Below are 13,809 nucleotides of genomic sequence, written 5' to 3' on the forward strand. Positions count from 1 at the left end.
TTTCATTAAACTACATATTTCAGTAGCAACTACTGCCACAAACTGGCACAAACAAGTATGGGAAGAAACTCATTTGAACTGTAAAGTAGTAGTTTACAATTACACAAGAGTCGAACAGCCTCAAACTTAAATAGTGCTGTAAGCATCATTATGTTTAAGAGGAAATAGAGAGTATATGTTAATCTAGTGAGTTTCTGAGGTTGGTTAAAAGAGTTCCTACCTTATTAAATAGAACCAGAAGAAGACCAATGTACTTTTTTCCTCTACTACTACCAAGCAGTTATAAGGACTATATAAAAATAAAGGAGGAAATGAATGGATGAATGAATGAATGAGTGAATATGGCAGTTTGGACAAAAGCTATGTTTCATGCCTTTTCTTCCTTTGCCTATTATGTGCTCCCATATGTACTGAAAATAGGGAGAAATTGAGGAAATATATAGGAGAAGGATGGTACCAGTGGTGATGACCCTAGCCTCCTCATCCCTACATTCAAGCATTGAGGAGAAATGTGTATAGATCTCTGAAGCCAAGCCTGGCACTATAGTGATTAGAAGCTGTACACAGGCTGGTTTCAGTCCCCATGACTGTTTTCCTGGCAAAAAGAACAGCTAGGCCTGGATCCCTTTTTTATAAATGACTGTTATTGTGACCTCAGAATTTGACTTCGATATATATTTTATTCAGTGTTGGGTGTCTAAAGCATCCACTTTTATAACAAAGGCACAAAGTACCAATTATTCTAGGTCTCTGATCTTCAATTGAGTCTATTCAACATTTATCAAACATACCTACTATGTATACCAAGCACTGTGTTAGGTTCTAGGTATATGAGGTAGATTAAGATATGATTGCTACTCTTAAGGAGTTTACATCCAGGGAGGAGACAGAATATAAATTAAATAGAATATAATATGTTAAGTGCTAAACTAATGCTATCAGTCATGTACTGTGGAGCATAATAGAGAGGTTGAGCATTTCATCCTAGGAGGATTAAGAAAATAACATTGGAGCTGGACCTAAGAGAGTTTTTCAAAAATGGAAATGAGAAAAGGACATTCCAGGCCAAGAGAATAGTATAAATCAAGACACAGAGGTATTTTTAAAAATTGCATGGAGTGCTTAGGGAACTACAAATAGTTTGTGGTAGTCACAGCCTAGTATAAATACATAGGTAATAAATACATAGGTAACAGATTAATAAGGGTCTTGCGGACATCTTAAACTTTATTTACTAGTTAAGACTTCCAACTGGTACTAGAGAACTAGGAACACACGAAAAGTCATGAGACTTAAAAGTTGCTAACTTCTTGTAAGGTTGATGGAAAAAAAGATGAAAACTATGAGAAAGTGGGGTTTTTCTTCAAATTACCTGTGATGTCCTTTATCTATAACTAAGGTGTTATACAAACTTTGTAGCAATCTCAGAGATCTTATGAGAGCCAAATTACTCACTTTTTGAAAGTACGTACACTTGAGAATTGGGTGGCATTGCATACAAAGAGACAGTGATTTACAAAATTCTTTCTTGGTGTACCAAAATACTTGACCTTAAATCAAAATTATAGTTTGTTTTGGTCCTACTGATTAGCATTAGACACTTTCAAAGAAAATATTACATGATTATGAAGTGCTGTCATTGGGCAAATCTCAAAAAACTCAATACCTCCATTAAGGAAAAATTGGGGTTTTAACATTTTTACTTTATATAAAACATAAGACATACCAATACAAATAAAGAGCAAGTTACTCTTAAAGAATTGTTAATCTTAACAATCTAAAGGAAGTACTTCACATATTCCTGGAGTTTTTCAACCAATTACATTCAATTGAGTTTTGTATGTCTACTCTAGGTGGTTATATAAAAATATTTATATACCCAATAATATCTTTTACATTGGATCTCATATCAGTGAGCTGGTAGGAAGTCTTCACTAATCTTAGAAGCCAAATTTTTTATTTAATAACCACCCAAAAACACCTCTTAAGAGGTGGCTTCTTGGTTTAAGCCAAGAAGTAGAGAAAATTACAGGTACAATCACAATAAAACTTAAAGTAAATTTACAGAATATGGTACATTGAGCCTGAATAAATTAAGGCAGGGATTCATGCTAACACATTACAGCCTAAGAAGCAACTGCCCTGAAACTCACTTTAGGATTCACTTTCTACCTTCACCAAAAAGGCAATTTCAGCAAAAGGAAGACCTGGTTAAGCCTGTATTAAATATCTTTGTTCCCCAGGCTTTTAAGATAGTTTTAGCATTAGTATATGTCATATCAAAACTTTAATGCTTTTAATCAAAAATCATTGCACTGCAAAATGGTCATATGTAGTAGATTAAGAGATGTCCCAGACAATAAATAATATTGAATTTATTGAATATGGGAAATAATATTGAATATGGGAGAAAAGCACAGAGAACACTGGAGTTATAAGCCAAGAAGGATGGAATACTTCATGTGAGTTGTCAGCTACTGAGATCATACGGAGTTCATTCATTCATTCTAGAAATATTTATTCATAACCAACTTTGTGCTAGACACTTTCTAGGGTTTGGTATGATAGAGCAGTAAATATTTGTGTAAAATGGGTGATTAATGGGACTATACCCAAGAAATAGAAGTTAAAGGAAACAAAGGAATTTTAAGCACCTGGGTGCTACAACAGTGACACTCCATTACCAACCACCTCGAAGTCTGAAGAGGCAAAGAGAAAGAGTGGTGCCTGGATCAAGGGAGATTGATGGCTACGGGATAGGGCCACCCACTAGAAGCTGTAGCCGTCAATAGTAAAGACAATATAGCCATCACCAAACTGCAGCCCAGCAGGGAAAGAGCAAGGGGAATAAAAACCCTACTTTTCTCTTTCTCCTACCCTCTAATCTCTTGTTGTCCACTCCTATTGGCTGAACCTAACCAGAAGTGAGAGTGATGAGAACCTGGTTGAAATAGTCCATAGAGGTCAGCCTTCTGGGCCATTGCACAAGATCAAGAAGGATGATGTAATCAGAGAGGCAAACAAAAAATAAATTCCTGTCTTTGTAGGATTTATATTCTAGAATGTAATAATGCACTTAACACTGTACTTTGCATAGATTGAAAGGTTTGATAATTTTAGCTATTGGTGGTATTGTTTACAGCAATAATATTCTTGAAAGATTTATAAGACTGTTCTAATAAGTAAATTTCTGGTTTTACTTTGTACATCCAGTAGAGGGATATTTTCCCTTAACCATTCCCTAATTTTTTTTAATGTGGTAGAAAATATGTATAGAAACGTGTTAGAAATATGTATAAATAAAATGTACCATTGTAACCACTTTTAAGTGTACAGTTCAGTAGTGTTCAGAATATTCACATTGTTGTGACCTAAGATTTTAAGTGTTTATGAAGCAGATATCTTTAGAAAAATCTCTTTCTTATTGAGAAGTTAACATCATGTCAGAATTTTCTTTTAGGGGAAATTTGAAGCATTCCTTTTCCCAACTGTGACCTAAGTCATGGCTTATGACAAGTGACTCTTCTGGGGCCAAATCAAACCTATCAAATGGATCTTATAAAAATATGCTTTTCTCTATGCTGAGAGAAGTTTGCAGGGCAAGTTCTGCAATCAATCTCTTGTACCTTCTATATGATAGTTCAAACAATGAAAATCCTGGATATAATGTGTAACCCAAATCATTACAGACAGTGAAACCATTTTTGAATTATTTACTTACATTTCCTAGACTTTTACTATTAAAAGGTGAACTAATATGGCTTAGAACTATTTTCAAGAGAAATAATTGAAATGATTTTTCTGGCTTGCCTTTATTAAGTCAAAAAGTTTAGTTAATAACTAAATATTATTTCTTAAATATCAGAACTTCAGTAAATGACCAACATGCTAGTTTTTCATAATTGTCTTTCATAAAATCACATCACATGGCATTTTTTTTCTTATAGACACTCAAATCACTTACGTACAAGTATTAAGAAAATTCACATTACTTACGTTAGACACAATACTGGCAAATGTAAGTGGCAGTTCTTCAAAAGGAAAACAGGACGTCAAGAAAGACATCTAATGGTCACTACCTTAAATCAAGTTAAATCCTGTTTGGTGTAAACGTACCTGTTTGTGGGTAGTTTTTGTTACATGGGATCAAAATGAGTAAGAGTATAAGATTTTCCTTTTATGATTTGTTTCTAAAAATATTACATCTCCTGCAGACTTTTGCTTTGCAACAGCAAATCCATTCTTTCTTACATGTTTGTATTTCCAGCCGACTCAGACAGTAATGCCAGGACAAGTCATGCGGGTTACAACAGGTGCTCCAATCCCCTGCGGTGCTGATGCAGTAGTACAAGTAGAAGATACCGAACTAATCAGGGAATCCGATGATGTACGTCATCACCAGGTCTTACGGCTCTGTTCCTATGGCAACATTATAAATCATGCCCATTTTCTGCAGTGTTTATAAGATTAATCCAGGCTTTTTTGGTAATGTTAGGATCTTACATTGTAGTGTATAGATCTCCAGTAAATAGAAATTGCCTTAGATTTGAAAAGCTTTTGTTACAGGAAATGTTTTTAGGATCATTACCATGATTATAACAGAATTTGAACCACATTTGATCCAAGAAATTTCACATGCAAACAAGGAAAGAAACTACCTCAAGATAGAAGAGCAGAGATACTAACTGTTGACATACCTTATAGCTGAGAAATTTGCTCATCAAGATTAGCTTTGGGGCCCTGGATGGCTCAGTTGGTTAAGTGTCCAACTCTTCGTATCAGCTCAGGTCATGGTCTCATAGTTGGTGAGACTGAGCCCCACATCAGGCTCTGTGCTGTCAGATTCTTGGATTCTCTCTCCCTGTCTCTCTTTGTCCCTCCCCTGCTTATGTGTTCTCTCTCTCTCTCTCTCTCTCTCTCTCTCTGTCTCTCAAAATAAATAAACATTAAAAAAAAAACAAGACTAGCTTCTGATAAAATGTGAAGGAGAATTTAATGAAAAAGAATTTAACGGAGAAATTCTTGAATATTACACTAAGCCAACCATTTGAACCTAATAACCCATCAACTATGGTTTTCTGTAATTCAGGAAACTCTTTGTCATCAAATGATAGCTGGAAATATTAAATATATGTCAGTGCCCCCTCTTTTGCCTACAATAAAGGACCCTGGGATTTTTTTTTTTTTTTTTTGGTCTAAGCAGGCCTTCATCTCACTGAAACTAGTGGCAATTATTAGAACCAGAGGATCAGCCACTAATAAAAGAATAGTTTCAACTGAGGTTTTGATGATTGGCTATCTTGTTTTTTGAAGAAGTTTAAGATATTTTATATATTAAAAGGTAGAGCTAAAAATAAATAGTATTCTTCTGGGCTGGGCATATAGAAAAATTTGGGCATGCTGAGAGACAAACACTTTTCTTGATCTGGGATTTTCTTTTTAATCACTTTCCCACATGAAAGGCTTATAAAATTCAACTCTTGGCATACAGATCACATTGCTTGCTATTAAAACTGTCCAACAGATTTATTGGCATCAGGGAAGCCAGCAGAGCATTGAAATCCAGACCATACATATCCACAAACTCTGCCACATGACAAGACACAATTCCAGTATCACAATATTATTCACAGCCCCAAAATGTAAAATTAATGATCACCATTAATTTACAGAAACCTACTGCCAGGCAAACTGTAAGCCCTTCACTGAAATTTCTCCAGATATTTGGAAAACTTGGCATAGTATTGAACCCATGATTCATGGGAACAGAAGAAACAGGTTATTTCCACACATATTCACTGTATCTATTAGGGTAGCCATATAGGTATGTCTTTTGTTCTTCCTTGAGAATGCTGCTTACAATGTAAGATCCAATATTTTAATTGATACATTTTTTAAAAGCATGAATATTATGAAAAAAAAGCCTTTATTTATATCTTGGCATCAAACCTAATTTTTTAGGACCCTGTGGTAGACATTTATCATGTTCAAATGTTTAGCAAATAGTTCTCCATTTCTTTATCTTTGTATGTATCCTGGACCTATCTGATGATAAACGCATCTGAATAGCTAAATTCTGTTGACCAGAAATTCTGTTAGATCGTTCTGTTTGAAATTACATGACTTGTTCTCATTATAGGGCACTGAGGAACTTGAAGTACGAATTCTGGTGCAAGCTCGGCCAGGCCAAGATATCAGGTAAGTTCATAACATATAGAATGCATAGCCCACTTTTGTTTCTACATGATCATGAACTTGAGAGAGCATGGCTGTTATAAACCCACAGTTCAGTTAATTAGCCATTAGCATTCAGGGATTTTAACAAGTAGTAAAATGAATTTTCTTAATTCTACATCTCATGTCTGCTCTGCCTGCTTTTTCATAAATGTGGTAAAGGCAAATGAAGTAGTCAAAACAACATGTGAACAAAGTAAAGTCATGAGCCCACTTAATCCACAGTTAATCCTACTTCCAGATAATCCAGAGTCACCCAACTGTACCCCTAGACAATCCAGAATTTGGTATCAACACAGGTAATCCCAGAGCTGAGTTTTTATGCAATTAGATGGTAGTCCCTCCTCTACTGACTATCAATAATAATAATCTGCTACCCTTTATATACAAAGAGGAGATTACTGTCTTACCATAAATAGTGCATATACTTTAAATTATTTTTCTTACTTTGGAATATGTTTGCCCTGATCCTGTCAATACTAATTTGCTAAAATGTCTTCATAACAAAGCTACAATTCTCACATCCCTCTGGCAGGAAGCCAAGTTGAATGGACTTATGCAGCCACAGACCTGGGTCAGCCTAAATTGTCCAAATAGAAATTATCTCTGTGGTAACCTCATTAGTGTTATTCTCCTCACCTCAAAGCTAACAAGATATGGGCTCTTATCATTAATGCCACTAGATATTTTCATATAAATTCTTACCTTACATCAAAGAAAGTTTTCAGTTGGCATTTTTGGCTGTAATGTGGTACAAAGTAATTTGTAAAACAGTTTTCGAATGTGAAGTAACACTGTTTAGCAGTAATAGATAGAAATCCTATTTCTCTCTTCTATTGCGTGATTTAAGTTTTTTATTTAAAAAGCCTTGAGTTTTTAGAATCTTTTATTTTATTGTTCTGTTCCTGCCTCATCTCTTGACTTTTTTCTCCTCTTGAGTGTGTTCTCCTTCTCTGACACTAAAGTTAGTTGAAAAAATACTATTCTTAGTCATCTTGCTTATGGTTCTGCTTTGACTTTCAGACCCATCGGCCATGACATTAAAAGAGGGGAATGCGTTTTGGCCAAAGGAACCCATATGGGCCCCTCAGAGATTGGTCTTCTGGCAACTGTAGGCGTCACAGAGGTGGAAGTTAATAAGTTTCCAGTTGTTGCAGTCATGTCAACAGGGAATGAGGTAAAAAAAAGGGGGGGGGGGATGAGAGGGTAATTGGGCCTTCAGATAGAAGTATTTTTGAACTCTTCGTTGTAAATAGAACATTGTGGATTATAGATTTTACCACATTCCTACATTACAGGGAAATAAATTAGCTTCAGAACAATTCAAATACAGAAGAAAGAGGAGGAGTAGAAATTACATATTGAGAAATGCTCCCTTCCATTATTAGAATGAAATGTTACAACCAATGGCTTTTGCACACATTCAGTATATATAAACAAAGAATTTTGACTGCTAGCTATAGATACTCAACTGTGCACATTTAGTGCCCAGTCTGTTAGGACAATGCATTGTGCCCACCCACCTGCCGAGATGATGGGCCACTTCTGTGTGGGAAATAATCAATGAATTGGAACACAGTGGTTAGCCCTTCTTGCTGGAAGTTCCATGTGATTCTTAATCACCAGGAAATTAATCACCAGGAAAGATTTGATAACCTTTCTTTCTTTTTTTCTAAAGATAGCTTCTCTAGTGGCCTTCTTCTCAGAATATGTCAAGTTTCATTTCAGCCCTGATTCAGGATGGGGAATTTAGTCAGTCTTTCTCTGAGAACTCTTGAAAAATTGCCTCTTCCATGTTTTGCTTAGGTTATACAAAAATTCAGTTGGAGGATCTAATGAAACTGGGAATATTGAAAAATGGGTGTGCTGGTAATTCAAAGCCTAAGAGCAGAATCAAAAACTACAGAGATTTATTTCGACTTTACACCTTATTATTTTTAAAAAGATTAATAGGATTTCCTTTTTCTCTCTTTTAATCTCCTAATTTTGTTCTGAAAATAAGCCATTTATTTGTACCATTGTTTTTAATTTCTTAAAGTCTTAAAAATGAATATTTTTCAAAGGTCTTTCCATTACCCTTATAGCTCTTTTGGAAAGAGCAAAAGAAAGGAATAGAATATTTGTTTTGCTAATGGAGAGATGAATCCATATTCTACACCCTGTATAGCTGCACTGGTCATTCCCTAAAATGATTGATTGACCCAAAACAAACATTCTTTTTTTTTTTTTAAGTTTATTTATATTTTGAGAGAGAGAGAGAGTGAGTGATGGAGGGGCAGAAAGAGGGAGAGAGAGAATCCCAAGCAGGCTCCACGCTGTCAGCATGAAACCAAATGCGGGCTCAGTCTCATGAACCATGAGTTCATGACCTGAGCCAAAATCAAGAGTCAGACGCTTAACTGACTGAGCCACCAAGGCACCCCCCAAAACAAACATTCTTTTCTAGTGGTCTACATAGTAATGTTTTTAATATCCCTAGGACTAACTGACACTATGTTTAGCATCAGAAAGAAATTTCTGTTAAACTGGCTTATTTAATGAACTATTCTTATTTGTGATTTATGTGTATGCTTTGTGTATCTCAGTGAGTTCAGGGGGGGTGGGAAAGCTAAAGGTAATGAGCAAATTCATAAGTAACTAGTTATTAGGCAACTTTGTTTAAGCTATGTTTCTTGTATTCCTCCTAATGTTTTTGTGGGGCTGGACAGCATTCTCAATTATCCCCCAGAATACATTGGTAGTACTTTAAAAAAAAAGTACTATCACACATTCTATATTAAAACTATTTACTAGTGATAAAGAAAAGTGATGGGGTAAGAATAGAGATGATACTTACATCATGGAATCTAAGGAAGAATTTGTAGTCCCAGCTCCCTGCCTCCATAGGCTTGATTATCTTTGGAGAGGCTTTGATAGGTACTATATGACTCCATTCCCCTACTTTCTCTGGCCTGCTGTACTTACTGTGGTTTTCCAAGGGACTAATGTATGTAAATTCTATAAATCTCTGGTTCCATATAGCTTAACATTCCTTCCCTATTTCCATCCAAGGTTAGCCATTCTTGTGACTCTCTGTGATTGTATAATTTACTTCAACATATGTTTATTGACTGCCTCTATACCAGGCACTAGACTGGAAACTGGGGGTAAAAGATGAATAAAGTATAGTATCTCTTCTAAAGGCTTGAGGTCTTTGATAGAAATAATGGGAAAAAATATTAATTTTCAGATAGGCCAAAAGAAATTATACGTGTCTATTAATGTGGCAAGTCTATAATTTAATCAGTCACACTACACACTCCTCTTAAGTACTAACTTCCCCTGATATGTGTGGCTTCATATATGTCCACTTTTTAATCCAGTGTGGTAGATAGGTAAGTGGAACAGTGGCCTCAGGCAACCCAAAGAACGCCATACAAGATGTCTGTCTTTAAAACCTGCCCAGTATTTTACGAGTACATGTGTTTGTTCTGGATAAGGGAATTATTTCAAAATTGAAGAGGTACAGTTATGAACTATAACTAATACAGAACAGCCAATGTAATTATGTAATCATGGCATACACTTCCAGCCTCGTTCAATAAATATTCATTAAGCATCTATTACATGCTGGAATGCCCATCAGGGATTATCTTAACTAAATATCAGACTTATATAAGATGCGAATACACTGTATCATGAACCAGTTTATTTAAAAGGATTTTGAACAGGAAACTCTGTCCAGCAAGGCTGCACCAGACTTTCATCTTTGGTGAAACTAGTCCTCTTAATCATCTACACAGCCATCCAAGAGCTATTCTCTTTTTTCAAGTGACATTCAGGTACAATGGAACAAGAATTATACTAAAAGAGTATGGGAGCCACCAACATAGAAGCATATCCTGCATGGGAATCAGTATTTCTTATAACAGTCTTAGGCAGCTGCCAGGGTCCCTACAAGGGAAATGTCCAGATACAAGTGTCAACACATTCACAAAAGCCCAAAGATGTTACTTTCCACTAGGGATTTATAATTCATTTATAGTTCCTTCTAGTCCATATGCATGTTACCAATCAGAGACCATTTTTGCCATAAGAATTGCTGCCTGGTAACAAGCTGACATTTCATCTGTATCAAATTTCCAGGAGAACAGAGCTAGAAAGTTAACCCAAGGTCAAATTTGTCCTTAGAGATGGAAAAAGGTTTTGTTAATTCTTTACCCTCGCATAAGAGGATGCATTATCTGTGGCAAATTAGAAAATAATAATAAAACTAACTACAAGTCATTCTGCTTTTTATTATCACCATACGCTGGCAATTCTAAACAATGTCAGTGGTAAAATATTCTTCTCCACTGGGGCAAACCATTTCCACCACCCCTCCCTATTTAGTATACTATACCATACTGATGCTAGGCGCTGTTCTGACTGCTCAGGATATAGCAGCAAACAAGAAAGACAAATCCCTGTTCTTAATGGAGGTGGGGTAGAGGTGGATAGTCAATGAACAAGTAGTCATCAATGGTTTTATAAAGAAAAATAAAGAATGGTAGATAAAGACTGGTAGTAGAAGAGGTATATGCCAGCTATTATCTGTTGAAACCTACCCTACATCAGCCCTTTCATGCTCTCCCCTATACAATAAGGCTAGAAGCCTGAAAACCCAATTTCCCGGGCTCTCTATTGGTTTTGCATTTGGGATGTATTGACACAATATTAGAAGTTGGAAGGAAGTTAGCAGAAGTATAAGCTCCTCAACCTTCAGTAACATCACTTTCCCCCAGTAGCCCTAGAGACAATGGTGACTTCCTGCAGTTACTAATCTTTGGAAACACACTTTTTTCCTTTTGTTTCTCCAACCCTCCCAACACATTTGTACCCAATTCTTAGTATTAAGTCCTTTCTTCTCCCACTCCCCTGCATTTGAAATACCTAGAGGATTTTGGTTTTCCTTTCCAGACCTGACTGATAGAGTCTTCTATTTTATATAGGGTAATCAGGTCTCGCTGATGAGGCAAAATTAGAGTGGAAATCTGAAGGTATTAAGGGTGTGTGCCATAAGGGGAATTGAATTCCAAGCAGAGGGAACAACAGACAGAAAAGTTCTGAGGTAGGGTGTATGCTCATCATGTTTGAGGAACAGCAAGGAGGTCAATGTGGCTGAAGTACAGAGGAAAAGGAGCAAAGTAAAAGGAGATGAGGTTGGAAAGATAACAGAAATAAGACCATTTCATTCTAAATAGTCAGTTTTGAGGAAGGAAAAGATAACATGAAACCTAACATTTCCTAAATTTTTAAATGTTTACTCTGATATCAACATCACATGGCATATAGAAAAGGGAGACTAGTTAGAAAGATATGTAATATCCAGGAAATGGGGAAATATTTGGTAGGAAATAATCAGATCCAGCAAATACTTTGAAGATTAAGCCAACAGGTTTTGCTATTAATTCAAAGTAGAACTATATAAGAGAAAGTGAGGAGTCAAGATAAACTCCAAAGTTTTGACCTGAGCGTTTCTAGAGATAGTTATCACTTACCCATGTGAGAAAGATTGGGCAGCAGAAATCAGGGCTTTTGTTTTGGACAAGTTAAGTTTGAGATACTTCTTAGAAATCCTGGTAGAAATATTAAGTAGGCAGTTGAACATACTGTCTGGAGCTTAGGGGAAAGATTAAAGCTAAAGATAACATATTTGGAAATTATCAGCATATACACAGTATTTAAAATCATGAGACTAGATAATAAAGTCACATAGGAAATGAATATAAATAGGAGATAGGAGATACAAATTTTACACTTAGGAGACAGCTATATCTTCCTTCTCTTTCCTCAACCTTTATACTGCCCAGTTTTGTTTTTCTTTTGTTTTGTTTTTATACTTTCCAATTTTATTTCTAATTTTGACTCTTTATGCTATCATCTCTTTGTTCCTCAAATACATTCTGATCCCCTTAAAACTATAGATGGTGACCTAAAGGCCTTTACACTGGACATCAGTCAGCCCACTGCCAATTAGTTCAGAAAGTCAAGACTGAATGCGTGTTAACTAGTTACTCAAGTAGAAGCAATAATTGTTTCTTTAGTAGGTGCTGGCTCTTCTAGTTCGAAGGGTACTCTTTCAGTCATTTTCAGTCATATTCCATAACTTACATTTATTCATTTAATATCCCTTCTCTCTCTCTCTCTCTCTCTCTCTCTCTCTCTCTCTCTCTCTATCACATACACACAAACACACGCACGTGCACACATGCATACACACAGAATTAAATCTATTCATCTCCACTACATGTTTGCTTATTCTATTCCATCTTTTATCATTTTCTTGGCCACCATCAAAAACAGATGCCTGTACAAACAAGCTCTCTAAAATGTAAAGTCTCTATAAAATCTCCGTATACTACTCTTTGGGGCCCTCCACAAGCAGCTGCTGTTAGAAAACTATATTTAGGGGCGCCTGGGTGGCGCAGTCGGTTAAGCGTCCGACTTCGGCCAGGTCATGATCTCGCGGTCCGTGAGTTCGAGCCCCGCGTCGGGCTCTGGGCTGATGGCTCAGAGCCTGGAGCCTGTTTCCGATTCTGTGTCTCCCTCTCTCTCTGCCCCTCCCCCGTTCATGCTCTGTCTCTCTCTGTCCCAAAAATAAAATAAACGTTGAAAAAAAATTTAAAAAAAAAAAAAAAAGAAAAAGAAAACTATATTTAACTTCACTAATAAGAGAAGGAACAAGAAGTTGAGTATCTCCTGTGACCAGTACCACTATGTGCTTTATGATTAAAGCAACATCATGAGGGTAGTATAATTATCCTTCATTTTAAGTAAGAGAAAATTAAAGCTCAAAAACAAAGCAATTTTCCCAACATAATCTATTTTGTGTAAGGATAAAGGTTGATTTTACAACTAAGTCTTCTGGTTGTAATGACTTTTTTTCTTCCCTATGCCACAATGCTTCCCACGGGAATCTCCTTAAATTTCATATCTCCAGCTTTTAATGGCAGCCCTGAAACCTATCAGGTTAAGTAGTTTTTACTGTCATTAGTGTCTTCTAGCTATACTGTACTTACTATCCAGATTAAAGACTATGACTTAACCACTTTAAAGTTGCTCTCACTATCTTCAGATAGCCTCACTCCTTTAATCTGTTTCTTTGCTTTCTACGCTGATACCTAAACTGGTTGACTCTATCCTCTACTGTCTCCATTTTTGCTCCCAAGCAGAGAAACATTACTGAAAAAATTAATAGAACTGTGATTACCCAACCTACAACAAATTTCTGCCACTTAATGTCAACCTGGTACTTAAAGTTGCTTGGTAATCCTGATGTCACGGTCTTGTTGATTTCCTAGCACATTCCCCTGTGGATAGTTCATTCATACATTCTGTACCCTCTTTATACCTCAGTAATAGTCCTTCTTTCTCACTCTTGGCATCTTTAATGGAAAAATGAAACTAAGAAATATGTGTCAAACTGAACTAGATGAGGGCTCCCTCATCTTTTCTTTAACTAAAAATTTTCCCCATTCCTTTAGCTATCTTTCTTTCCTCCAATCTAAAAGGAAATGGTATTTCTTTCTAAGAACAATTCCTCTACTTCTACCT

The 13,809-nt window shown here is 36.1% G+C and overlaps 1 protein-coding gene across 6 annotated transcripts in view; it reads left to right on the forward strand.

Moving 5' to 3' along the window:
• Positions 1-13,809, forward strand: part of GPHN (gephyrin) — a 623,769-nt gene that overhangs the window by 545,253 nt on the left and 64,707 nt on the right. For all 6 annotated transcript variants that reach the window (XM_047863515.1, XM_047863519.1, XM_047863517.1 and 3 more), the window contains 3 exons: positions 4,268-4,387; positions 6,140-6,198; positions 7,258-7,411. In XM_047863515.1, the coding sequence (XP_047719471.1) occupies positions 4,268-4,387; positions 6,140-6,198; positions 7,258-7,411 (333 nt within the window). The remainder of the gene's footprint in view (positions 1-4,267; positions 4,388-6,139; positions 6,199-7,257; positions 7,412-13,809) is intronic.

This window comes from Prionailurus viverrinus, chromosome B3 (assembly GCF_022837055.1).
Source record: "Prionailurus viverrinus isolate Anna chromosome B3, UM_Priviv_1.0, whole genome shotgun sequence".
Taxonomy (NCBI): Eukaryota; Metazoa; Chordata; class Mammalia; order Carnivora; family Felidae; genus Prionailurus; species Prionailurus viverrinus.